At 47.9% G+C, this 27,980-nt stretch overlaps 1 protein-coding gene across 5 annotated transcripts; it reads left to right on the top strand.

Annotated features, from left to right (window-relative positions):
- Positions 1-83: 83 nt before the first annotated feature.
- On the top strand, positions 84-27,395 carry SZRD1 (SUZ RNA binding domain containing 1). 5 transcript variants are annotated; one of them, XM_027842741.1, is made up of 4 exons: positions 84-190; positions 20,763-20,812; positions 22,580-22,834; positions 24,287-27,395. In XM_027842741.1, exons 1-4 carry the CDS (start codon positions 164-166, stop codon positions 24,387-24,389), a joined length of 435 nt encoding a protein of 144 aa, XP_027698542.1. In that variant the 5' UTR covers positions 84-163; the 3' UTR covers positions 24,390-27,395. The 5 variants fall into 5 exon arrangements, with proteins under 5 accessions (XP_027698542.1, XP_027698545.1, XP_027698544.1 ...); XM_027842740.1 differs by lacking the exon at positions 84-190 and adding an exon at positions 982-1,053 and having other exon boundaries at positions 22,583-22,834; XM_027842739.1 differs by lacking the exon at positions 84-190 and adding an exon at positions 982-1,053.
- The last annotated feature ends 585 nt before the right edge of the window (positions 27,396-27,980 follow it).

Genomic DNA, 27,980 nt, shown 5'->3' with positions numbered 1-27,980 from the left:
GCCCCGGGCCCCTTCCTTAAATGGAGGATCTGGGAGGAGCTCCCCACTGTCCGTCTCCTACCTTCTCCATTGGAGGGGCGGCGCGCAAGGGCAGGAGCTACTGCGAGGAAGTGTGAGTTTCAGAGCTAATTTCATCTAGCCTGAAGATGAGTTTCTGGAGACAATGACGATGCCCAGGGAGGGCAGCCAGGTGGGCAATGATGAGGCGGCTGTCCCGGGCCCCTTCCTTACATGGGGGGCTCTGGGAGAGGCTCCCCACCGTCCACCCTCTGCCCCCAGCAGCCAGGGATGCTGAGGAGGTGTGAGTCTTAGGGCTGATGAGGTCTCGCTTTTTCTCTGGCTGCCTGTCCGCCATGCCTGGAATGCTCTCCCTCCTCATCTTTCTCAATCCCCCTTCCTTCCAATACCTCTTCTGTTAATTATTTCTTGTTTATCTTGTCTATGGCTTGTTTGTATATAGATGTTTGCATATTATTTTCTCCATTATATTGTAAGCTCCTTGAGGGCAGGAGCTGGCTTTGACCTTTTTTTGAAACACAGTGCTAAGTGCTTGAAAACGCTGGTTTACTGACTATCCACTTTGCCAAGCGCTTCAAACACTGACGAAAAGTTCTTAGGACTTCGCGACCCTCAGACAACATGGCGCCTCTAGAGTCACTTGCCCACACTCAAAGCTCGCAGATCTTTGGACTTTGCTTTCGTCGCTCCGTACTACGGCCGTTTGCCCTTAAGAAAGATGGCGCCTCAAAGGCGTCTCTGCCCTTCCTCGACATGTCCGCCGGCGGAGACGCGTGCACGCCTTCCCGGGACCTCTTCCGGGAGCTGAATGAGCGGGGCCTCGGGGTGGGGGCGTGGCCGGGGGTGGAGATGGGGCCTCCGAGGCCAGAGATGCCGTGCGCGCCCGCGCCCGTAGCGGAGGCGCGCCGCCGGCGCGGGGAGGGGGGGCGGGGGTGCAGGGCGTAGGGCGCAGGCGCGGGGAGGGGGTGGGAAGCGGCGAGTAAGATGGAAGATGAGGAGGTCGCTGAGAGCTGGGAGGAGGCGGCCGACAGTGGGGTAAGGAGGAGCCGCCGGACCGGGGCTGGGCCGGGCGGGACCTGGCGCGAAGGGGAGCCTCAGGGGACCGGGTCGGAGGGTATGGCTCTCCCCGGGAAAGGGTCCCCCCCACCCCACGCCGGGCCGGGGCAGAGGAAGAGGCACCGGGCCCCTGAACGCCTTGAAGGCCTCTTAAAGGGGCCGCGCTCCGTTTCCCTCGCCGCTTCTCTCGGGGCGCCCCCGGGCGGATCCGGGGGGGCGGCCGTGCCTGCCGGGGCTCTCCCCTTCCCCTCCCTGGAGCTCGGGCTGCCTCCGAGGCTTCCGCCCCACCCCGCGAGGCACCATTTTAAACTTGGTGGGCCCTGCCCTGCCCCGCCGAGGGGCAGTGTGGGCGGCCGGGCACGCTCCGTGGCCCTGGCGTGGAGGCGCCGGGACGCGGGAGTGGAAGCTGGGTCGTCTCCAGGCCGCCGCGTCCCGGGCTGGGGAGCTACTTCCAGAGGGTGGGGGCGGCCAGGACTCTGGGGTGCCTCGGCGGGGCAGCCCGGTAAATGCGCCTCCCTTGCAGGCAGCGCCGCGTGCTCGCCGCCCCCGACGCTCGGGGCGCCTCGGGCTGCCTGGAGGCGGTGGCGGGGTCGGGGCGTGGACGGGAAGTGCCCGCTCTCGTGATGCGGCGGGGCCTCCCCGGGCGGGGGGAGGGGGTCCGGAAGCCGGGGACCCGGGGGGGGAGGGGCTGCCCAGCTTCGGACTGGGATTCCGAGCCGTAATTACGGCAGTTAGTTTGAGGTGCGCGTCCGAAGCTGCCGGGGATGCTCGCCAGCCCTTGAACTTGCAGGAAGAGCCCGCTGCCCCCCTAGGGGCCGGGGCTGGGAAGGAAGCAGGGGTACCCCGCACAAGGCCACGCTTTGATTGGGCGCCCGGCGCCTGCAAACAGTAGGCGCTCGGTAAGAGCCGAGGGTTTATGGTTTCTCCGCTTGGAAAAGTCTATCCTCACGGGCCTGGGAGAGCTGGGTGGGGACGAGCTGGAGAATCTGTAGTCTTGCGTGTCCGGGCCTGGAGGTGGAAACGTGGCTTCCCCGTCGTCTGTGGGACGGCCCACCGAGAGCTCCCTTTCTCCCCCAGGCAGTGACTGGGGACTTCCCTCCGCCTGGAGGCTCCTCTGTCCTTTTGTGCTTGTGGGGTATTCTGCCGCCCAGCCCCTACTCGGCTCCTTGAAAGCGCTTAACATGCTTATTGACTTGTTGATTTGGGGGTAGAGGATTGGCATCCTTTGTCCTAGTGCAGGAATTTGTGCTAGGAATTTCAGATTTTCCACGAATGCAGGCTTTTTTTTTCTTTTTAAACTATCAATTTATTGGAATCAATGAAATATCCCACTTATATCTTCATTGATTATATTACTTCCTAGAAAAATCACACCTTAAGTTGGAATGATTCATAGAATCAGTAGACTGTCAGAGACCTTTGAAATAGAATTCAATCTTTCTCGTTTTACTGGTGGGAAAACTGAAGTCCAGAGAGAATTTTTTTTGCTCAAGATCACATAATAATAGAGTTTGGCCTGGAACCTGAGTCATTTCATTCCCAGGCTAGTTTTTAGACTTCCCTAATACAATGTAAGCACCTCGAGGACAGGGACCTTTTTTTTTTTTTTTTAAATAAAGTCTGTATTCCCATACCCAACACAGAACCTTGCACGTGGGTGCTTAATAAGTTCTTGCTGTCAGATTTGGATACCTTGCTTTTATCACGTTTGTTGAGAAGGTACAATTGAGGATTTTCTCAGATTGGAAAAGAAGAAATTGAATTCTACAGAATTTAGATAGTTGAAACTTTTGGACCTTGAGAGATCATTCTACCGAGAGAAAGCTGGAATCCAGAGAGAAACTGACTGCTGGAGCTTGTGCACCCATTTTACTGGCAGATGCTAAAGGCGAACCAATGTCGGTAAACATTAGTTAAGCGCCTACTGTGTACCAGTCACTTCTCTCAGCTGTAGAGATACAAAGAAAGGTCAAAGCTATTCCCTGCTTTCTGGGAGCTCACAATTACTCACAGTTCAACATACCACTCTCCTATAAAGCCTTGTTGAAGTGCCCAATTATGTATATTTCAGACCCGGAAGAGACCTTAGAGCTGATTAAGGTCCAGTCCCCTGGTGTTAGATGATGAAACTGAGACTTGGAGAAGTTAAGTAAGCCCAAGCTCACGTAATGTAGAAAGAGTCTGAATTCAAATCTAGGCCCTCTGATACCCAATCTAGTGCTCTGTCCTCTGTTACAATTAGGCCTTCAGTTTAGCCATTTTTTTCACTTGTGTCCAACACTCTGTGACCCTCATTTGGGGTTTTCTTGGCAGAGATACCAGAGTGGTTTGACATTTCCTTCTCCAGTTCATTTTACAGATGAGGAAACTGAGGTAAACGAGGTTAAGTGACTTGCCCAGGGTCACACAGTTAGTAAATGTCTGAGGCCAGATTTGAACTCGGGAAGACGAGTCTCCTGACTCCAGGCCCAACACTATCCAATGTGCTACGTAGATGCCCCCACGATGAGACTTTACTTCAGGTTAAACCCACCCCTACTCTTATACATCTGAAGTTAACAGCAAGACTACACCGTGGAGGTATTACTCATTTGCCTTGACATCCTTATCACAAGATATAAAGAAACTGCCATCTTTACTATAAAATGATGCTGGCATTGATTCTTCATTAGGGCATCCCATTGGACTTGTTTTCCTAGTATTTGCGTTATTCTATCCACCTCCCCAAACATCATTGTATTAGTTCCCGTTTTAAGGTTTCCCAAGCTTCCCTGTGATGAAGGGTGAAGCAGGTTTAGAGGGTCTTAGATTTAGAACTCAGAGGGGACCTTTGAAAGATGATCTAGTAACAACTCGGTTCAACTCCCTCCTCTTCCAGATGAAGAAAATGGAGCCCAGGGAGATAGAGACTTGCCTAAGGTCACACAGACGGTGAGGAGCAGAAGCTAACCCAGGCTTTCTGACTTGAAGCCTGGCTGGCTTCTTTGACACTGTGTGTGATGTTGCCAGAAAGTCATTTTCTTTCCTTTAATCTTTATGAGATAGGAACTCTATGGTTATTGAACTGGATTGTATCATGCCCTTGTTTGGAAGCTTGTGGGGATGGGACCAGGCCAGGTGAGGGAGGTGGAGCTTCCCCGTGGACATTTTGCCTAGATAAGGGACTTGAGGCCTGTTGGCTGGCAGTTCTGCCTCATTTGGAATATTCGACTGTTTTGGCCTTATGAACCAGTCTTGGAGATTGGCTAATTATTCATCACTCTGATTTCTTATTGTTGCCTAGCAGTTGTGCCATAGGATAGGTAGCTGGTGCTAATGATAACAGACATTTGGATGGTGCTTTGAAGTTTACAGAGTGATTTACATATTTTCATTGGAGTTGCTGAGACCGGTACTGTCCCTAGTTTGTGAGCTCCCTAAGAGTTTGTCTTTGACCTCTTTTAAATCCCTGGTATTTAACAAGGTACCTGGGCCTTAGTAAATGTTAATTTGGTGCTTAATAAATGCTTAATAAATGTTTATTATTTTACACATAAGAAAACTGAGGCTTATTGTTTTGCTTGTGGTCATGTAGCTAGTCCTTGTCAGAAATGAGATTCTCATGCCCAGGTCTTCCTCACTTAAAACTTGGCCGTCATTCTATTCCTTATGATGACTCCAATAATCCTAAATCCTCCTTTAGCTGTTTCATTTATCTTCTAAATTAGTGCTGCTAACTGGCAGCTAGGTGGTGTAGTACAGAGCACTGGACCTGGAGTCAGGAAGCCTTGAATTCAAATCTGCCCTCAGACACTTCCTCAATGTGTGTGAGCTTGAGTAAGTCATGTTACCTCTGTCTGCCTCAGTTTCTTTATCTGTAAAATGAGGATAATAGCCTGTACCAAATAAGATCATATATGTAAAGCACTTCGAAAGCCTTAAAATGTTAATGTAAGTGCTAACCTATTATTGAATTTCCCCTTCTTAGAGGCAGTCTGGTGAAGTGGATATAATACCTGGAAGTCCTAGGTTCAAATCCCACCTCAAATACTAGTAACTCTGGGCAAGTCACTTAACTCTTCGAGTCTCTGGTTTTTTGGGGGTTTTTGTTTTGTTTTGTTTTGTTTTTTAAATTATTATTATGATGGGGATACTACACTCTAGCAGCACCTACCTCACAGGGTTTTTGTGGCTATCCGATGAGTTTATGTGTATAAAGCGTTTTGTAAAGTGTAGAAAAGTCCTTTAGTTTCTATTTCTTTCCTGTGTCTCTTCAGTCTGAGCCCTTAGCCTTCGCCAGCCTCGGTATGAGGTCAGACAGTGTTGGAGTTAGAAGGGACTTCCTCACCTCCATAGACAGACTCTTCAAGGCCTTCAGAGATGGGAGCCTGCTGAGAACCCCAGGCCACTTAGTCTGGATCTGTGAGTTCATTGGTGTAGAAACTCCCTCAGTCAGTGGGGAGCAGGAACTTGTCTGTAAGCTTTTATCCTTTTACCATTGCCTGGGACACTGCGAGTTGAAGTGACTTGCCTAGGGTCAGCCAGTCTGGGTGAGCCCAGCTTTTTGAGGACTTCGTCCAGTGCCTGCCCCACCGCCGGATCGGAAGCTCCCGTGTACCTCTCAGTTGCTGCTTCCCATTTCCCCTCTTTCTGGGGTTTGAGGGCCAGCAAAACAAGTCAGAACCTTCTTTGACATGCTGAACTTTCCAATACTTGAGTCTTTGTGCCTCTCTTCTTTATCTTCCCAATTTTCTTTTGTTTAAACAGCCCCTTTTCTATCATCTCGGTGATTCTGGAGCCAACGTTGATCCTCAATACTTTTACAAAAGCTGTATCTCTTAGTGAATATTCCTAGTAATCATGTTTACTAATGTGTCAGTGTTCCAGGTGGATGTAACTGATTTGATTTTTCTAGGATTGAAGGATTTTAATCATAGGGTCATAGATTTAGACCTGGAATGAATATGAGGTAAAACAGTCTATCCTTCTCATTTTACAGGAGAGGAAACTGAGGCCCGGAGGACTTAGGTGACCTGCCCAAGTTACTAGGTACCCAACCTAAGCCCTCTATCTGCAAATCCTTTCCTGGTAGCTCTGGCCATACAACCTTCTTGTAAATTGGCACCATTTGTTGGCCCCAGGGAATCAGTAAGAGGATGGAGGGTGAGGGGTTATCACTTTAACATTTGAAATCCAGGTCACCTTTCACCCTCTCCGCCAGTGAAATATCTAGAAAACAAGCTGCAGAAGGGAGTCGGTAATGCCTGTACAGAAGCAGAACCTGGAAATTATAAGCTGATTGGTAAACTAGAGAGGCAAATCAAGTTTGAAGTTCTAATTCATAACATCTCCCTTAAGAAAAGCCATGACGAATTGGATTTTATTTTTCTGCTATTGTACTCCTTTTTCCTCTTCTGGTTACTCTAAGAGTAGAGCATTAACCTGAAGTTTTTTACTTGGAAATCTTGGCATATCCAAGTCTGTGTTTTCTAGGATTTTGGAATTTTCCTTAAATAACAGTCAGTGGTTCACCATTCTGTTGCCTTTCAAAGTTTACAAAACACTTTGCTACTGTGGCCCTTGGAGATAAGTCACACAGTGGAAGTAGTATTTCCATTACACTGATGAGAAACTAAAATTATATTTGGATATGGGGAGATTGACTTTGAGAAATTCTTTCTGTTGGTGGAATGGTTTTCGTGTGGGCCTTAGCTAATTTTATCCCTTATAAATTTTTCCTAAAACTTTTTCCACAAGATGCCACATTCTTAATCAAAAGGATGTTTAAGGAATATGGCCTTCATTACCAAGGAAATGCTTTTTAAAAAGAAGCTCAGGTGGGGGCAGGGAATGTTGGCAAAGGGTTTGAAAACATGAGATCGAGCTGTTGTTCTAAACTCTAAATTGTCTTTGTTGGCTTTAAGCCAATCTCAGTGTTGTACAAACAGCATTTGATAGTTGGAAGTAATCTTTGTGACTGGGAAAACAAGTCAATGTTGATCTTGATTTCACTTATTTTTGAAGCTAGTTTGCGATTATTAAAAATCCAGGCTGCAGTTCCCTTTGGGTTACTTAGTTGTGCTAAGCTCGCCAGCTCTGGTTGAAGACCATTTGACTCCAGAGATAGTTGTAGAGTCCAGAGAACCTTTCCTGAGTGGGCCTGGTGACACACAGGCCCCCTCTGGTTTTGGGAGGAAGCATCCACTCCCCCAGACCCTGACATGCCTGAGTAATAGTTCATCTTGAGCTAGTACTGTAGAGTTCACAAAGAACTTTAGGGCAGATATTATTATTTTCATTTCATGCTTATCCAGGGGAAAGGACTTAGCCCAGAATCACATAGATAATAAGCGACAGCAGAAGTGGAAAGTAGATTTCCTGATTTCCATCAAAGTGCTGATTTTCCAGTGCAGGTAATAGCAATGTAGCTAATGGAAAGAACTATTTGTAAGTAGGAAGAAGTCCAAGCTGGTTTTCTGGAGTAAGAACCCCCCAAGTTCATGTTTTCCCAGGCCCTCTTCATGAGTGGTTATTAAGAGTGAAGACCCACAACTTTTGTTTTCTCTTTTCCCTTCCAGAGAGAAGAGACTAGAGTCATTGTTTCAGGGCAGTGAACATTTGTGGCAGCTTTGGAATCCTCAGCTCCAAAGATCCCAGGCTTTACGATTAGAAAAGGGCCTTAGCAATCTCTTGTCTAACCCTAGATGCAAACCCTGCAGCCCAAAGAGCTGAAGAGACTTGCTGAGACCCCCACCTCTTAGAAGGAGAGCTCAGTCAGTCATGAAGGACTGTGGCTGTGGCTAGCCGTTCCGAGGTGTGAAGATAGAGGCCCGTTGTCCAGGAGAGGAGGTACACCAGGGCTACCTGTGCAGAGCAGCTCCCCAGCTTGCAGGCTCCCTGACTTCCCATTGCCGCCACCTTCTGCGAGGGTCCTCAGATCACCTCCAGTTTGCTGTCTCGTGCGGACCTAGTTTCACAAGTTGGTGCCTCCATTAGGCTGTGAGCTCCTTGAGGGAAGAAATTTTTAGTGCCTTTCTAGGTATCCCCAGCTCTAAGCACAGTGTTACCTCACGTGGTAAGTGACAACCCATGCTTGTTGACTCACAGAGAAACAGGAGGATAACCTTAGAAGGGAGCATATCATTATGTGGTGTGTGTGGCTAATCCTACAAGCTGTGTCATGGGGAAATCCAAAGCTGTATTTGGAGCCTGAAACCCAGTTCCATCTGTATTACTGGGCAAGTCACACACTCACACTCCATCTCTCTCTGTCCATATCCGTAGAATGGATATAATACAGTGTGTTGTATTGAACATAACAGTTTGTACATTTAAAATGCTATAGAAATGTCAGTTATTGATCAATCAAAAGCACAGACTTTATTTAGGACACATCTGTGGATAGATCCCTCAGCAATAATTGCCTTATCTCTCTGCCTTTACTTGCTGTTGTGATGGTGCTTTAGAAGACTGCTGTCTGTGTGCCCACCATGTCATGGCCACCTCTGCCTGCAAAGCCACTTGGGGTCTTACTCTGTGAGTTGAGTCTTGAATAGCACATGCAGTGACTTGTTGTTATTCACTGGGTGCATTCTGTAAATTGCCTAATTCATACATCATTGGACTTGGTTGTCTATTCTGGAGACTTTATAAGTGTCTGGGTGGGATGTTTGTGTGTGAGGTTTGTGTATGTGGGTGTGTATCCTCTCTCCTCAGCCCCCTTAAAGAGAGCAAGATAATGAGTTTTTCCTTGGTAACTCCTTGATTCTTGTCTGGTTTCTCTTGAGTCTGACTGAGGGGTCTGTTCCCAAAAGGGTGCCCCGGGCAGCGTAGGAAGGTGCTGCTGTGGTGAATGGAGCTCCACCCTTGAGCAGGGCTCTGGTGGCCTTGCTTTTCCTCCTCAAACAAGAAACACTTTGACTTCTTTTCCTCAACCCCTGGTGAAGTCAGGAAAGGGAAGGCTCCCTGGTGTGGAGGTCTTCAGCTGCAGACTGGCCTGCCCTGGAGCATCAGAGCTCCTTGAGAAAGGGGATTTCTTCATTCCCAGTTTTTTCAGTCCTCAAGGAGTTCAACCCCAGGGGGAATTAGGCAGAAGGACAGTCCCTGCCTCTGGGAAGCATCTGACCAGGTTCGGTGGCCTGGGGAAGGGGTTCTTCTGTACTTTGCCCTGCTTGCCAGACCAGCTCCTGCCTTGGTTTTTTCCCCCAGGAGGATGAGTCTATGTCTGCAGCAAAATACCTAAATGGTGACTGTAGTGATTTAATTCCCATGTGTCTGCAGTGTCAGCATTTGATCTCCTTCTTATGTGTGGGTCTTCACAGGATCATTGGGAGGAAAGCACTTTGGGCATCTTTAGATGTTAGCAGAGTAGGTTTGTCTTCTTCACTGTCCTGTAGCAGAGCCTTGTGTCCTCTGTTGTGATGTCAGTATCTCTGCCATGTGGCCCCTCCTCCATCCCTCACCCTCGTCTGCCACCCTTAGTTCAGGCCCTCATTTAGTTTGTGCCTTCCTACCTCTGCTTTGTCCTCTCCTCCAGACACCAGCTTTTACTGAGTCATCTTCCAAATAGATCACTCTAATGCTTAGGAACTTTCCATGGCTTCCTATTGCCAAATTCAGTATAAAATGATTTTGACATTCAAGGCTCTCCACAGTCTTGGCTGAAACTTCTGTTCCAACTCAAATGGAGTCTTCAGTGTTTCCTCTGCTGGAATGGATTGCGACCTCATCTGCATTACCAAGTCCTAGCTCTGATGTCACTTCCTCTGGGAAACTTCCTGACCCCAGACCTTTCACCATTCAGGTGAAAGACTCCCCCTCCTTGGGTTTCTTATCATCCTATGTCTGGACTCTTTGGCCTTCATTCAGTTTCCCTTCAGAGTCGTGGTGATTTGCCTTCCTGGAAGCATCTTGAGAGCCAGGCCTGGGCATACCCAGTTCTCTCTCCAGTGCCAGGCACAAGATTGTCCTTGGAATAGGCCCTTCAGAAGTGTTTATTGAAATAGATTGGATTAAAATGTGGAGGCTGGGACTTCTTCATGTGGAATTGGCACATAGCTCTTTTCACCAGAAGTTTTAGTCCGAGGCAATTAACTAGTCTGTAGTTCTCATCATCCTTTTTTTCCACCCTTGTAAGCTGCTGGTCCCCAGAATGAGGGATCCATTTCCTGAGTCCTTGAGGCTCAGCAGCGCAACACAGGAAATAGCAGGCGTTCCCTTGTAAATGGAATGATAAATACACACAGCTAAACGCTGCCTTTCCCGGGGACCTTGGTTTTCAAACAGACAAAATTGGTTCTCTAAAAAGACAAAGTCGTAATCTGTTTCTGGGGAAGGACAATGTTCTCATGGGACAGCTGCTCTTCATAGGCCTTCAAAGAGCCATTCTCTGCCCTCCAATGTGGCTTTCCACTGGTTCCAAGATATTTGTGATATCCATCTGACCTCCTCTAAGGAGGTCTCATTGAGTGGCCACAGACTTCAGACCTCAGCCACCAACCCTTAGCTAAGGCATTTGGCCAACTCTTTGGAGCCTTCTGCCTACCCTCCTGTTGGCAAAGCTGGGTTTACTCTGTCTTCCTCTGAGCAGAGGATTAACCAGTTAAATACATTAGAATCCAATTGTAAAGTTTGTTTTTTCTTGGAGTTGGCTACCTGTTTTCTTAAAAGCATAATTAAAACAACATTCTGCCTTTCCCAAGCCTGCAGTGCCTCTCAGTTCTCTGCAAGGCCAGCTCTTTCACTGATCATAGGGCAGTTAGGTGCTCTCTTCCTATTTCCTAACTCATACCGAGTGATATTCCCTATTGGCCATTTTAATTTCTATCCCTTGTGGTCCAAAGGTTGTTCTCCTTGGTAGGGAAGAAAACAATCAGAACAAGATCTCCTATGGATGATTGGCACCCAGTCCAACTGGAGCAGTGATCTTAGCCCTGTTCTGACCCTTAGCTTCCCTCACAGCCTCAGCATTCCATACTCTGAACATAGGGACTCCTGACACCACTCCGAAGAAGTCCCAGCCTCCACATTTGTCCTTACCTTTGCTTTGTCTTACCTCCTAGCGTCATAGGACTTGGGTCTCATCCTATCAAGTCTCAGTGATGCCTAGTAAGTCAAATATGCCTCCTTGATTCAGTCTGTCTTGCTTGTCACCCTCCCTGGGTGCCCTTCATACGTAGACATGAGGCCAGGGATTTTGACCACAGACTCCCTTCCTGGGTTTTGTCTTGTATGATCTTCTAGGTGTCTCTAGTGCAATTCTTTGCCTGCTACAGTCTCTCCCTATGGTAGCTGGTTTGGTAGACACCAAACAAGCAGTTTTATCTTTTTGCCTTCCATGTCAGGAAAAGTAAAGTCTCTGCCTGAGACATGTATAAATTGTAAATCATACAGTACCTTGGACAACACCTAATTTAACTTCCCTCTCCCCTCATTTGTAATTGGAGAAATTGAATTCGGCGAATGAACTGATGTTCCTGGTCCTCTTCTCTCTCCCCCTTACAGATGCTGGGAGACTCCAGGCAAGTGGCAGCCTGGGCACCTGCCAGACCATAAAGCACTTTAGGAGAGTCTCAGTCCATTTCAATATGCTAGACCCTATTTCCAAGGGTCCTGCAAACAAAGAAATACTTGGGACCAGACCTCCTGGGGTGGCTCCAGACCTGTACAACCAAAGAGACAGTGGGATACTGCAAGGGAATAATACCTCAACCAGGTATTGTTCTACCCCAGATTAATATCAAAAAAAGCACAGAACCTACCCATGTACAAGTAAAGACACTGTATGCCTCCCAGAGAGGATGGGAGGGAAACATGTAGGGCCATTTCTGGTTCTTTCCCCCAGTGAGTGGCAATGGAGCTTCTTGGGTAGGGGAAACACAATAGGCAACTGTATCTTTTAAGTGAGACACCTTGAAAGAAATGAAGGCTGGAGCCATTCTAGTGAAATTTAAATACACTACCTTCTTGATATGCCCCAAGTGCCTGCAGTCCATAGTTTTTCAACTCTATTAAATAGATTAAGTTCTAAGAATCACAGGTGATGTGGTTAAAAAGTGTGGGCTTCTGCCTTCCTGAGAGAACTCAAAGGTTCTTTTTCTGCCCAAAGGAGTAATGTCCCAGGGTGGTACCTGCATGACGATAGGAAGGGAGACCAGCTAAGCCCCATTAAAAGGAAAGAAAGCCATCATTTCATTGACCTAATGACACTGCCATCCAAAGATATTCTGCTTGCAAGAAAACTTACTAAGTTATTCTCCAGGTTTCAGTTTTGTCTGGACCCCCTTTCTCTCTATTTGTCCAAGCCCACACTTTCTTCTTCCTTCTCCCAAAGAAATCTTTGAAGCTGGCCATATCAATAAACCGTACTGCCTTAAATTCATAAAAGACAAACACTCAGGAACTTTGGAATGAGACTCTTGATTGAAGTGGGGGATGTTTCCTAGGCACAAGCAAGCCTGTGGGAGTAATGAGGAGTCTGGACATCACCCTTAGAAGGGAGTTAGAGATGGGGAGAATGGTACCAGGCAGTTTCTCAGATCACTTCTAGCTGTGTAATCCTATAGGAACAGGCTGAGAGTCTGTGATGGCAGGACTGCTGATGGTGGAGCTGTGAAACTAGAATGGGAGCTGGGGAAGAAATTAGATTCGGGGGAGAAACAATGTCTGAAACATTGACTGGCGAAGGGGGACTGACCTGTGAAGTAAACGAATCTGTCACCTTAAGCCTTTGCCTCCTCCTTTATACCTGCCACCTGTTCTTTGGGCTCTTTCAGTGGCTGCTGAATAGTGTGACGTTGGGAACTGTAACACACAAAGCAGCTGGAGACAAGGTTTCAAACCCCTTCCCTGGGATTTTCCACTTGTGTGAGTGACTCTGGTTACTTAATGTCTCTGGGCCTCAGATTCCTCAGCTTTTAAGGAGGAGGGCAGACTGCTTGATCTTTAAAGGCTCTCTTTGAGCTTCAGATCCTTTCATTTTAATGTAATGACTGTGGAGAATTGATTGCAATAGAATGTACTTTGGATGATCAGACTGTGTTTGCTTCTCCCACACTCCTCTTTGACTGGGGCCGCTCTTCTGGAGGGCAGGCCTGGTAATAAGACCATGAGGAGGGGAAGCTTGATCCCCTAAGAACCCCAGCAGGCTCCCCAAACACAGGAAAGGCTCATTGTAGGAACATCTTGGGCTGGGGAGTTGAGCTATGGGACTCTTTGAGCCAACCCTGCTAATAACATAATGAGGGAGGCGAAGGAAGTCAACACTAGGGGGCTTCCAGCCGAGCAAGGTGAGGCCTTTCAGCACAGTTTTATTGTTTGGAGATCAGGTCTCTTCAGAGTGCACGTCTGGACGTGAAGGCTGCTAATTGATTGACTTTAAAAGGGCAAGGAACTCTTTTTAAAAAACCGGATAATGAATTAGCCTGGATCTTTCTGCCTGGTTACTTAGTAATGAATCAGAGGCTGTCCTAGGAGAGCAATCATGTGCCCTATTTAGGCTGAGCCAGGTTCTCTTCTAGAGGTGGGAGGGATCTGGCACCCAAGTTAGTGCTTTCTCTAAGTGACTTTGTGCTTAGCCTCACTGCCCCCAGGCTAGAAATGTGCCACATCCTCCTAAAGATTTACTTGGCAAACAGAGTTCCAGAATAAAAATTGGCCAGCTGAAATTTCGAGTGTGTGGTCCAGGAGATTTTTTTTTTCCCCCCTCCTCAAAGCCTTTTTCTAAAGAGGTGTAATTGTAATCTGCCTTCCAGGTTCTGAAAGAAATCGCAGTTGTACTTTTCACTGCATTTTGTGGGCTTGTCTTTTCCGGATTATACCAGAAGCTATAATCATAGATATGAGTTCAGTAAATTAATGATCTCTGCCTTTGCTGTTTCTACTGGTCAGATTCAGTACTGAGGAGAAGGGTAAGAAGGGTGATAGGAAATTTAGTACCTAAAGAGATTATAGAATTGAAAAATGGTAGACCCTTACAATTTGGAAAAAAGTCACCTACTGAAATAGAAGCTCCCTAGGATCAACTCATGAATGAAATTAACCATTTGTGGAAATATTTCCCAAAAATGACACACCCAAGACATGCTGCTTATTGTGTTGCTGATGAGCCTGGGGCAGCTTCTAAAAATCACTGGTGTACATTCTAGAATCTTACCCTACAGACATCACTTTAATGTAGAAGAAGTTACAGTCTCCTGTCCTTTACCCCAGGACATGTTGGAGTGGTAGAAGCTTTCTGTGGCTTATAAGGGGTATTGAAAAAAGAAACTCGGGGTCATTGGCAGACCATAGCTACGATCAGAATGGATTGGTTGAAGGAACCAGAAATGTTTTGTCTGGAGAAATGATGGCAGACATAAAAGCATTTGAAGTTAGCTGTGCAGATAAAGGATTGGACTTACACGTATTTAAACTGATAGGCAGCTTTTTGTCTCTATCTGTAAGAAAGAATGAAAAAATTAGAGTTGCCCCGAATTAGGTGGGGCTGTTTCAGGACACAAAGAAGTCGTGATCAGGGGAAACTTTCAAGCAGAATCTGTGGGATCATTTGTCCAGATATATTGTAAACAGTATTTTTTTCCTACTGCTATCACTTGGGCCTCTCAGGTCCTTAGTGAACAACTCTGTAAGTTTCTAAAATGAGAATCGATTCGTCGTCACTATCCTGGAGAAGAGAACCACTATTTCTAGCAGAAATGAACACAGTAATCCAGTGAGCTGAAAGGTCTGCTTTGCATTAGAGTAGCAGTAGGTCATCAGGCCACCATAGTTTGGGTGAAATATCCCACAAAGGTGTTGCTCTAGACTGCGATTAATCGCTTACCAAGCAGCCTTCTGATTCACACGGTGCCTTGGTACTGATGGAAACGGGGTCCCCTAACTGGTGGATGCATGTGTGTTTGTCACTGCAAAGGTACAAAACCTTTTTATACTTGAGTAAAGAAGTGTTCTGGTTTTACAGTCACTCTTGTGAATCCCATCCCTGAATGTGCTCACTCTTGGACAACTTGATAAAACACAGTGATTGGACGTGCAAAGCCCAAGATCAAATTTGGGATCTGGAAGGGATCTCACCAAAGTTCAGGCTCCCTCTATGAGGCTCTCTCTTCTTTCTGAACATACCCTCCTCGCCTTTCCTCATTACCCCCCCCCCCCAACTGCAATAGGGGATAATGGTTAAAGCTCAGAGAACAGGCCTGGAACTCCCTTGTTCTGTTTAGAAAATGGAATAGACTGCCCTCTAGCTTTTTCTCCCCTTTCCTTCCACCTTCCTTTCTCAAGTTTCCTTTGTTCCTTCCTCCAAGTTGTGATGGGCCAATGGAAGGTCCACAGAAAGAGGAAGTATCCGCCTTTCTGTGGCCAGATCTTTGGAAGGGCCTGCTTCTTGTTCTTCTAACTTGCATCTTTTCCCCAACATTGAACTACAGGAAAATAATACCAGTAGAGTTGTTGAAAAGCTGATTCCAGTCAGCATTTGATGGTGCTGCACTTTGTAAAATAGATTTTTCTCAAGGATGTTGGTCTCTTGCCCTCTTCAGTGACTTGAACAGGTCTGCCACAAGCTCACCTGCAGTAGCAGCGTCCTGTAACCACCCACCAGCCATCCCTGTCCCTGTGGATCTTGGCTCTCTAGCATCTTGGAGTTGGCACTTGGTTCCATGGACATCTCTTTATTTCAATACTAGGAAGCCTTTTAATCCTGTATCTCTCAGTCCTTGAAATGTATGGTGTATTTTTATGGTAAGTAGTCTTACCTGTACTTGACAGAATTAAGGCAAAGGAGGGGAAAAGGCACTTGGAACATAAATGAATGTGGGAGTTTGCAGGCAAGGACACCATTGATGATTAGGTGATAAAAGATACCTTTAGGGTTTTTCCTGGATCTCTTGGCCTCTTCAGCTCATTTATTGTTTACTTGGATGACAGCTTCCATGGCATGCACCTTCTATATGAAGGTGACTCCCAACTAAAGCCATGGAAGGATGAGTCAAGATCCCAAAAGGTGACCCTTCCTAGCTCTGTGACTATGAGCAAGTCATGGCACTTCTATGTGGCTCTGCTTCCTATAAAAGGAAGGGGTGTTGCTTGGCCTTCGAGTCGCCTTGAAGCTTGATGATTCTGTATTCTCAGCAGACTTCCCGGATGGATAAATGTGAAGGGCTCTAGGAATATAGGGAACCAGCCACATAGTTCTAGTTCTTCAGGTTCCCACCTATGGGTAGGGTGTGAGAGGGGACTTCAGCCTCCTCGCTCTCGGATGAATTGATCAATCACTGCTTGACTGAGAAAATGCACAACATCAGCATGAGCCCCATCAGCCTCGGTTCCTACCTCAGAGTCTTTCACACTTAGCCAGGTCCTGCTTACTTTCCAAGAACAAATGTGTTCTTGGTCCGTCCTGTCTCCTCCTGCCACTTCCAAAGCCTCGTTCCATCCATCATCCCTTCTCTCTTACTCTTTTTGATCTGTTCCTCTCTGCTGGCCTACTGGTTCGTTCTCATTTGTCCACAAATGTGCTCAAGTCTCCCCTAGTCTTAAAAAACAAAATCAAACAGACCAAAAAAAAGGCTTTTCCTCCACCCTGCTACTCTCTTTAACTTTTATTTTTCTATCCTTTGACCTTGAAATTTCCTGAAAGAGTATTCTGTAATCCCTGATTCCTATCCTTCATACCAGTCACCCAGCCCCTTCAAAAACCCTACAGCCAAGCCACTGAGATTGCATTTTTGGAGGTCGCTGTAATTTGTTTTATCACCAAGATGACTCTGAAGACTGTCTTCAGCGTCCTGGACTTCTTGGAGCATTTGGCATTATTAACTGTTTCCTCTGTGTCAAAACTGTCCAAAGCTCCTGATAATCACCTCTTGGAGATTCTCCTGCCTCACTGATGTTTCCTGTCACTTTTGCTGGCTTGCTTTCTTCCTCTTGTTCCCTAAATGAAGATGTTCTGAAAGGTTCCATCCTTGTCTTCTGATACCTTTTCCTGAGTCATGTCTGTTCCATCTCCTCCATCCGCCTCTCACTGGCTTCCTTGATGCACACTTGGCAAGCCCCCCAGCTCACGCCTTCCGTCACCTCCTGCCTGGATTAACTGCTGCATTCACTTCCTAATGCTACTCCCTGCCTCTTTTCCCCCATGTCTAATTTGTTCTCAGTGAACCACCTGGCTAACCCAGTCCCTCGATTCCAAAAGCTTCAGTGGGCATTGTTGGTAATTTCCAGACTAAAACACAAATGCCTCTATCTGGCATTGAAAGCTGGTTCCAATCTCTCCTTATTTCCTGTTGCTCCACCTTGTGCCCTCTCCTCTCCAGGCAAACTGACTCACCTTGCTCTTCCCCAGACATGCCATTCTGGCTCCTAGCTCTGTGCCGCTGGCTGGGAATCCCTGGTCCCATTCAGATTTCGGCTCAGATACTGCTTCCTACCAGAGCCCTTTACTCAGCCCCTGCTCCAGCCCCACTGTTAGCATCCTCCAACCCAATTACTTGGAAGTTCATAACTATATCTCCATTTAGCTGTCTGTTTCAGTTTTGTACATCCTTACCTGTGTACAGGTTGTTTCTTTTTAGTAGAATAGAAGTTCCTTGAGGACAGGGACTCTTGCTTGCTTTGTGTCCTTGGCACATAGTAGGTGCTTAATAAAGGCTTTTTGAATTAAGTTGAAGTGAATTCAAGTCAGTGCAGATGACATTCAGATTTCTGGATTCCCAATATAGACTCTCCAAGGCCTGTTTCTGGCCTGCTTTTCTTTCTTGATGGTATCCTGTAGTTCCAGGGTTTTGTGTTTACGGTAGTACTACTCAAAATGTGTTCCAGGCACCTCTAGGAGCCTTTCAGGGAATCCACAAGACCGAAAGACTATAAAGGATTCCTGAAACCTAAAAACTTTAAGAAGTGCTGCTGTCTAGATAACTCCCAAGTTAATTTCCTGAGCCCCAAGTACCACCCTCCTACCTGCCCACTGCATACCTCCACCTGAATGATCCACAGGCCCCTCATATTCCTCCTGTGAAGTCCCTCTTGGATACCATCAGTATCTAAGTCATCTGATAAGTTTGATAATTTTGTTTTGACACAGTTTAATGTTATTAATTAGAAATATGTGCACTTTAATAATTTGATGCTTATAATTTTGTTGACAACTCAGAGCCATACCTAGGGTAGAGAAATCAGGCTTTGTCCTAGGGTGCTGAAATTTGGAGGGGGCTAATAGCCCTTGCCCTTCACAGTAGCATGGAAACAATTAAGCTTAGCATCTAGTGATCAAGAATAATTAGCTAAAACAGGAAGCTCTCAGGTAGTGGTCTCCTCTGCTAGCTGCATCCACCCAGTGTCCTAGGGTTGTTGACCATGGGGACTCCCCTCTGCCCCTGTGCCATGTTTGATGGTGTATCTTATGGCTGACTCTGGGCCCATTTTATGTCACTTGCCCAGACTTCAGAAATTACTTGTAAGAGCTGTTTTCACTAAATGGTTGACAATCTCCTTGCCCTCCCTCCCATGTCCAGGCAGTTGTCAAGCTCTGTTTTACCTCTTCCCCTTTCTCTCACATTAGTCTCTCTCTCTCTCTCTCTCTCTCTCTCTCTCTCTTTCTCTCTCTCTCTCTCTCTCTCTCTCTCTCTTTTTTAATTACCATTGTCATTAGTGTATAGCTTAACCCTTCAGGTCTCCCAATTTCAGTTTCTTCTTCCTCTAGTTTAATCCGTCTTTGGATATGATATAAGTTTAATCTTCCTAAAACATAGTTCTTTGATCTCTTGTCACTCCCAACTCGCAAACCTCCTATGGCTCCCCATTGCCCAAAGAGTTTTTGCTTTTCTTGTGGTCTCCTTTAAGAATGTTGTCTCTTCTAGCTCCATTATCCCAGCTCTGCCTGTTTCAATCCTATCCATCCTTTGAGGCCTACCTCAAAAATGTCAATCCCCTTCCATGGAGCTTTCCACCACCCCACAACTGGGTGTGATTTCTCTCCTTGAAGCTACATAAATCTTTGTGTTGTTAGAGTTCTTTGTGTGGTTGGTGGTCATTTCAAGGGGAAGAATACTAGGAGTCCGTAGAGACTTGCATTCCCTGGTTCTGGTAGCTCTGGATCCTGACTCAGTCACTGAACCTTTCTGAGCCTTGTCTTTCCCATCTGGAAGAGTTAGGTTGCCCGCCTCACCACAAGCTAGAGAAGTGCAATCTGATCAGGACTGGTTGGTTCCGCTGTCCATGGCTGCCTTTGGCTGTCTTCTTCCACTTAGATAGTTGAAGGTAATTGTACTGACCTTTCTGCATTGATAGTCTAGTTCCAGGGACAATTAAATTAATGTACCGCCTAGTTCTGAGAACAGTAAAGTGCCAAACTCCCAGGTTCTTGCTCCAACTGAGCCTTTAGCACTGCCAGCAGTGGATTGTTGGGAGTAGCGTTATGAGTGTCAGGATTGGAAGGCATTGGAAATAAGCATGGAAGAGGGACAGTCCTGGTTATGGAGAGCCTTTAAAGGCCGGAGGTGGAATTTTGACCTTGAAGGAGCAGGCAGCAGGGGAGCCATTATTGGCTCTTGAGTGGACAAGTGAATGTGAACTGTGTCTTAGAAAGGATTCTGCCAGTGACTCTGCAGGCTGAACTGGGATGGTGATGAGAGCTTTACTAAGGTACCTGGGAGCTGGGTAGGTTCTCTGCTGGTTTGGCATCCCTACTCCCTTGGTACCCAGTGATCTTAGGCCTGCCTAAAGCCCCCTCCCTCCAAGGGACCCTTCAACAAATGTCCTCAAATGAGAAGGCTTATTCTTTCACTGGCTGGATTCAGCTTTAAGGGTTTTGTGCTCTGGTTCAACCAGTTCACACTGGGTCTTTTCTCTGTGAATAATTGATGGTTCTTGGGAGTATTTGCATTTTAAAAGGCAACTTTTGTTTAACTTAATGAATCTCTGTTGAGAATTTCTGCCTGCTCCTGGGGACTGGATTCATTTTTCAGTCAGAGGGGGTAGGATGGATATTTGTTTTTGGTTTTAGGGGAAGTACTGTTTTCTAAAATGGAATTCATTTCACAGGTATGGTTTCCATTTTTAAATTCCTTTGGTGGGAAAAAAAAAAACCAAAACGGGATCATCTTTTTAATCAGGTCTTGCTTCCTGGAGTATCCAAATTAGTGGTGCTTAGGGATCTTTTTGTATAATGGGATATAATTGAAAGAGTGCTAGATTTGGAGTCAGGAGACCCAGTTCAAATCCGAGCTCACATATTTGATAGCCATGTGGCTGTAGGCAAATAATATAACTGCTGAGACTCAGTTTCCTCAAGTAAAATGTAAATCTCAGTACTTGTAATACCTGTCACTCAGGGTTATTGTGAAGAATGCACTTTGTAATTTAAGCTCTGTAGAAATATGAGTTTTCACTGGGGCCAGAGAGGCGTGGTTTTGTTGGGCTTCTCCTTTCTGGTGTGAGCTCAGAGCTGCATATTGTTCTCATGCTTGGCCTGCTGTCCAGCATGGGCATCTGGGCTGAGGACCCTGCCAGGCCTCAGGGATGTGACATTCCAGGGCTGTCTCACTTAGGTGATCCTTTAGGTCACCTCAGCCACTAGTGGAGCTTCTAGCCAGACAATAGTGACCTGACAGTACTTGACAATGTCCTGGATTCTTTTTTAAAATATAGACAATTAAACTTCTATTTGAGAGATATGTTTTTTTCCACTTTTTATATACATTTTTTCCCTCTAGGAAATAGACAGACGGTTGGAAAAAAAACTGAAGATCACCCAAAAGGAGAGGTAAGACTGCTCTCTGCTCCAGAGGACCTTTGCTCTCTTCTATTTGAGAGTTGGGCAATCATTGCTGTTTTTTAGCTGACCCTAAGGTTTAGGCTCAAGAGAATGAACTTCCCTTTGAGCTGGAAAATAGGAACTTGAGACATTAGGCTAGTCCAGTAACAGGCCTGCTGGAAGATCTTTGGATGACTTCTAAGAATGTGTGTTCCCCATCAGGATGGGGGTCAGGATTAGAGTGGGGGGACTGTATTCCAGATAAGGGAAATAAGATGCCAGCCTGTGATTCTGATTTGCTTCTGTGCCCTAGCTAAGTCAGGAGAACGCAGCCCAGGGCTGGTCTCCAGTTGGGGAGTGGCCCCCAGTCATTCTCCAGAGAAGCTCTGTCTGGGATGGTCAGCGTTGCCTCTGCTCTAGCTCTCCTGGCTTCCCACTTCCTTGATCAGACTCCTGGCTCCAGGTCTGTCTGTTTGCTCGTCATGGTGACCGCGCACCACCTCCTCCATTACAGAATGTTTTTCCATGTCATCCCCATGCTTGTTCCAACTCAGCTATGGCAGCAGCTGCCCTCCAATCCCCAGCAGCCAGTGCTCTACTCTAGAAATAGATTCCCCCTATGCCAGTTTGGTTCTGGAGGAGCCAGCAAACTGTTGTTGGGAGGGTCTGGGGGGCATTTGGGGTTATTTATGCCTCTAAAGAACTTCATCTTCCTGCCTCGAACCCCTTCCCACTCGCTTGTCTCTTCCCTGTCCTGTGGTGTGGCCAGGACCCTCTCTTTTGGAGGGTTGGGGTGGTGGGGAGGGGCATTTTGTTGATGGTTCCAGATGTGGCCTTGTTGTAGAGGAGGCAGGCCACTTCCCCAGCCATGGTCATGCCTTCCCTGTATCTCTGGGATTATCCTTAACCCAGGCCCCGCCGCTGTCCAGCTGGAGTATGCAGCTAAGCCCAGCAACCAAGAGGTACTCGTAACCTCTTTTGGGGTCTGTCACTGAGGAGTATAAGCCCCATCCCCCAAAAGCATGTGGGCCATTTTCTCAGTCCCACCAGAAATCTTTTACAAGTCCCTTGTAGGCTGGGGGTGGTTTGAGCCCTTCAGATCTCATGTGGGGGGGAGGTACTGCCATGCTGAGGTGTTGTGTTCTTGCAGGGTGGCCATGGTTCTCTCTGAGCAAGGAAGCTGGGATTCTTGTTGGAGCAGGCTTGCTCAGAGAGCTGTGTTCAGGGTGTGCATTTTGTAGCTCTGGGGTGCCAGTCACTAAATCACAGAATTTTAAAGTTGAGAGGGGCCATTGAGTTCAACTCATGTAGCCCCAAAGAATCCCCACCACAGCCTGCTTGACAAATGGTCGTCCAGCCTTTGCTTGAAGACCACCCAGGAGGGGGCACTACTGCCTCCCAAGACAGCCCTTTCCACTTTTAGATATCTTGAATCATGAGGACATTTTCCCTTATAATAAGCCTAAATTTGTCTTTTTACAATTTCTACCTATTGCTCTTAGTGTGGCTTTGGGGGCTGGGTGTCCTGGAGGAGGCAGTGTGGGCACGCCTCTTGTCCCCCCCTGGGCCAAGTTGCCTTTGGAAGAGTCTCCAAAAGCAGCGTCTTGTCTTGGCTGAGTGTTGGCTTGCCGTCTGGGGCTGGACCACTTGGTGGTGTGCTCCTCCTCTGAAGCCTGGGCATGGATGTTAGCACCTGGGGCACTTGGGGAATGTGGGGTTCAACATGGTACTTGAGTCTTATGAGAATCTTGAGGCCATCTTTGCTTTCTCCATCAGCAGGAAATCTACGTCTCCTCCCAAAGTGCCCGTCGTTATTCAGGACGATAGCCTTCCCTCAGGACCCCCTCCTCAAATACGGATCCTCAAAAGGCCCACAACCAACGGGGTTGTCAGTAGCCCCAACTCTAGCAGCAGGCCAGCCCTCCCCGTGAAGTCCTTAGCCCAGCGTGAGGCGGAATACGCGGAGGCCCGGAAACGGATCCTCGGTAGCGCCAGCCCTGAAGAAGAGCAAGAGAAGCCCATCCTTGACAGGTGAGGCTAGTGGGCAAGTAGTGTCTCATCTGGGGGCCCCAGGTTCTCCTCGAGGAGTCCCAGAACACAGGAACCACACTGAAGATGCACATTTTGTGTTATCTTGTTCCCTGAGGCCCAGCAAACGCAGGGCTCTATCCAGTGTGCCTAAGAGGCACGGGATCTTGAGTTCAGATCCCGGCACTGCTGTTTGTGGCCTGTGTGGCTTTGGACAGGTCCCTTCCCCTGTCTGTGCTTCAGTTTCCTCCTTTCTAAAATTGAGGTTGAAACGGAGGCCCTGTTGGGCCCTTCTAGCTCTCCCACCTGTGATGTTGAGGCTGAAAGAGGAAGGAGCCTGATCAGAGTGACATCGCAGCGCCTTCAAGACAACTCACGATTGTAACCCCTGAACCTAGATGCCTGCAGGGTTCAGTTCATGAAATAAAAACATCTTTTATAAGGCCAAGTATAGTAGTGGTTTGTTGGACACAGACTTACCTTGGGTGGTGCCACCCCCAAAGACCCATCGTTTCCCTTAATAACCTATTCTGTATCTGTCCCCTAATAATCAAACCCTTGGAGCTGTTTCTGTTTCTTGGCTGTACTATCAGGAAAGATGGCAATGTGTAAGTGAAAAGAGCCCTGGGTTTTTTAGGGGACCTGGGTTTAAATCCTGTTCTACCCTGCGTTAGCCACACGACCCCACCCAGAGCGCTTCCCCTCTCTAGGACTCAGTCTTCCTCTGTGAGCTTCAAAGAGGCAGACTGGTTGGGCTCCCAGGCCCCAGCCAGCTCCAGGCCTTCTTACCTTTCAAGGTGGCGAGTCCTTCTCACCTGCAATACTTGCTAAAATTTCTTCTAAAGCATGTCAAAAGGGAGGTGCTTTGTGTCATGACCATGGCTTGGTCCCCCGCCACACACACACACCTGTCTGTGATTTTGTGGGTGCTGCTGGTCATCTTCCCCTTGTACTTCATTTATTTTTTTCAGAGTCCTGATCTGTCTGTGCAAAAGTGGTTCAGGTTTCTATCTTGGGGTAAGCGTTCTGTTACCTCCTGGATCGGTGCTTGGCCGCCTTTGTCATTAGGACTTGTTGGTATCTCATTCCAACACTTGGGAGATCTTTCTGGCCCCCTGTCAAGGACAGACTGTTGGGCTCAGTGTGTGTGGGCAAGCAGGCCACCTTCAGCAGTGGTCTCATCTCGGAGATGGCTAGGGCGGCAGGAAAGGCAGAGTCAAAGACATGGCCTAGAGGACCCCCTGCCTCTCTTGGCAGGAGTTCAGACCTGCAGGTTTGGTGGCTCAAGCTGCCGGAGGGCCAGCACAGCCTGTTAATACTCCAAGATTTAGCCAGGGCAAGGAGGGGTGCAGGGAGGGAATGCTGAGGGAAGGGAGGGAGCGCAGAGGGCAACGGGATGCCAGCGAGCCCACACGCACCAAAGATGACCTCCCACTCTGATCTCCTTCCCTTTAGGCCGACCAGGATCTCCCAGCCCGAAGACACCAGACAGCCCAATAATGTGATCAGGCAGCCCCTGGGTCCTGATGGTTCACAAGGCTTCAAGCAGCGCAGATAAATGTGGGTGCGAGAGGATGCTGCCGCCACTGCCCCCACCACCACCAGGGTCGTCCGCCATGGGTTGCACTGCCATGGCGGACAGCTGGACTTGAGCAGAGGGAACGACCTGATTTACTTGCACTGTGATCCCCTTTGCTCCGCCCACTGTGACCTTGAACCCCATGCACTGTGACCCCCAACCCCCTCCTCCCACTGTGATTGGCACGTCGACAAGGGCTGTCCCAAGTCACTGTAAAAGGAGAAGATGGGGGCATGAGGTGGGTTGGGGGGCCCACCGCAGACTCAGAGTGGAGAGTCAGATGGTGCCACTTGGGGTGAAGCCAGTGCCAGCAATAACAGTTTATCATGCTCATTAATTTGGGATTTCAAAACACAAATGGGAACGCCTCCAAACGTGCATGTCTTCATCACTTAAATAGCAAGTTCCTTTTGAAAGGATTGTTTTCTTTTTCTTTTTTTTTTTCTTTTCCTTTCTTTTTTTTTTTTTTTGTTTGTTTTGTTTGTTTCAGAGTCTGATTTGCAAGAAGTGCATGGGAGGGGTTTTAGCTGTTAAATGAATTTTCGTTTTAATTGAGAAGGGTAGTTGATAGTCTTCTAAGATGTTTCAATGAATTTGCAGAAACATTAACAGATCGGATTTTGGCAAGCTTAGCTTCTTGTTCTCTGTTCCTATTGCTGCCCCCAAGAGGGTTCCCCCCATTGCCTGTCCCCAGCTGAGCCTCATCTTGTTGGGGCCTTTCACGGAGACCAGGCCAGAGAGCTGGGGCTGGCAAGAGGCACCACTAGTATTCATGGAGGTGGTGAAAGCAGACAGACTTGCCCTCCCTTTCTCCCCAGGCTGGTCTCCCCACCCCAGCATTCACATGGGCTATTTCCAGCCAAGAGTTCAGGGTGAGAGAGGGAGGAAGACTTGTCATACCCAGGTTTACAAGCAAGGAAAACTAGATTTATTCAGTATTTTGATTTCTTATCCAAGGAAAACATGGGAAGGAGTCTGGTTCCAAGGCCTCTGCTGATAAGCCATCTGTGCAGTGTTGTCAGAAGGTAGCTCGATTTCCCAGCAACAGCAAGGTTTGAACTCTTAGGAGCCGGGGTCCGGTATTGCTCAGCTTATGATACCAGTCCAGAGCCGAACCTGGCACGTTTCCTTCTAGGAGTCATTGCTTTGGGGACTAACCATCCCAAATGACATTTGGAAAGAAGCGTCCGGTCATGCTTTGGTTGGTGATGACAGACTGGCTCCCTATAGGTCGAAGCTAAGGTGTTCACTCACCTCGACTAGGTGCCCCACCTTCCAAAGCAGGGGCCGGTGGAGGGTGTTCTGCACCCTGTCTAGATTCTGGGAATTCAGCTTGGCCCCTTAGACCTGGGCAGAGGAGGGAGGTTTTGCCTGAAGCGGCGGCTTCCTCCTGGGTCCGTGGGGTGTATGTGCTGCCTGTCCACTGCGGAGAGGTCCGCCTTTCTTCTCAGTCCCTGTCTCCTCTCTTCTACTGCACTGATTCTTCCTAGGACTTACTCATTAGCCCATTCCTGCTTCTGATTTTAACTGACAAGTTTCCAAGGGATCGGGAGGTTGTTGCATTTCCCAGGTAGCGCGTGTGCACTGCCAAGCCATATTTAGACCCAGTGCGGCAGGTTGAGTTTGTTCGAGGGCCCTGAGCCTTGCCTTGCTTCAGTGGTGGCATGTGTGCTGGCTCTCCTGTCCTGTCTTATCCTGCCATGGGGTTGGACCCAGCAGGAGGAAAGGGCTACAATTAGGAGATGGCCTGCCGCTCTTTGTGGTCACTGCCTGCCCCAAAGTGAGGGTCTTAGTGGGTTCATCCCGAGGAGGAGTGGTGCCACAGTGAGTAAAAGGGACACGATTACCATCGGCCCATAAAAGTGGCATCAGATCCCCCCCTTTTCCCAGGGAATTACCTCCAGGAGTGGCAGAGGGAAAGGGAGGCCTGCTCTCCTCAGTTCTGACCCACTCACTTGAGTGCACAGTCTGTACAACTCATTGGTCCAAAGAGTGGGGGCGGGGAACCCCAAGGCACCCTTGGTGCCTGTGCCCAGGCGTGCACATCTTGGGCCCAGGAGGGGCCTTCCTTTCTGCAGCAGTAAGGGCATATGAGGGTGGTGAGAGTCCCCCCTGGGCCTGGAGCTTAGCCCTCCTCTGCTGAGGTGAGACTTGATCTTGTTCTGGGCCCCCAGCAGCTCCAGTACCAAGGCTTTGCCTTGACTCCCCAGAGTGGGAAAAGTGAGAGAAGGAAATAGGAAACTCTTATTATGTGTATGAGTTGTGGGGTTGGGTCAGGGAGATGGGAGGAGGAGGGGTTGGGCTTTCTGTGGTCGTCCACATCTTTCCTAAGTGCATTTCCTTTGGTTCAGTTTTGTTCTGTTTTATTTTTTATTTTTAAAGTGAGCTGTGGGCTTTGGCTTAGGACATCCGGGATGGGGGTGGAGGGCAGTAACCCAAGGCTGCTGTCCCGTTAGCTCCCTGTCCACGGTAACATCCTCTTCTTCAGCTCCTCTGACCCTGTGGGCCAGGCCCCTGACCTCCCGGCTTAACAGCTTCAATGAGCCACTTCTCCCACATCAGCCTAGCTAACCAAAGGAGCTGGGGGTGCAGGGGCTGGCGATCAGCCCCTCTCAGCCCAGTCAATCAGGGTGCTCCCCACCTGCAGGCAGGAGGCAACACCCCATAAGCCCAGCCTGCCCCTCCCTGGGGGAGCCTTGATAGGTGGGGCCACACTGGCCACCCCTGGCCCAGAGGCTTGAGAGACCTCTTGGAACCTTGTTTCTAGTTGTTGTGTTTCCCCCCCCAGGGTGAGCCAAGGTCCCCTTGGCAGTGTTCAAGGGAGAATAGTAGGGGAGGGAGGGAGAGATGCCATATATCCTGCAGTTCTGCCCTGCTGGAGTAGCCGGGCAGCTCCCTGAACTCTGACCCCTCTCCTCGGGTCCCCAAGTCAGCAGATTAAGCATTTTATAAATTGTATTTTAAATAAATGTTTTAAACTTGTCAGAGCCTTGTCATTGGTTTCTTCCATTCTTCAGCTGTGTAGTATGAATTACAAAAGTGCTAGTCTTTAAGAATCAAGAACCTTTTGGTTCAAATTTGAGATAGTGATAGTAACACTAGCTTTATGACCTTGGATGATTCATTTGCTTTCCTTCTGAGTCTCAAGGTCTTCAGTCTTTTTTTTTCCTCCTTAGTCTATGCCTTCCATTACTACCCCTCTGTGTCACTCTATAGAGGTCTTCCCAGTCTTCTCCAAAAGGGTCCCTTTCACAATTTCTTCTGGCACAGTAATGTTCCTTTCTATTTGTGTACCATGATTTGTTTAGCCACTCCCCAAAACTGCCAGCAGTTTTGGGCTCCATGAAAAGGACCGCCAGAAGCATTAGGTCTTTTTTCCCCCTCCTTTGATTTCTTTGGGATGTACTCTTAGTGGTGGCATCATTGGACCAAAGGGATGGCAGAATGGCTGTTTTGAAGGTCTAAGTACAAGTTGCCTCCAGGATGGCTAAACCAATCGGCATCTCAAATCACTGGTGATACGCCTTTCCTCAGCCTCTCCAACGGCTGGCATTTTTCTCTTGTCCTGTT

The sequence above is a fragment of the Vombatus ursinus genome, unplaced genomic scaffold (genome assembly GCF_900497805.2).
Source record: "Vombatus ursinus unplaced genomic scaffold, bare-nosed wombat genome assembly UNPS02014884.1, whole genome shotgun sequence".
NCBI classification, from domain to species: Eukaryota; Metazoa; Chordata; class Mammalia; order Diprotodontia; family Vombatidae; genus Vombatus; species Vombatus ursinus.
The sequence above is the reverse complement of the archived record's forward strand: the minus strand, read 5'-3'. Positions and strand labels throughout refer to the sequence as shown.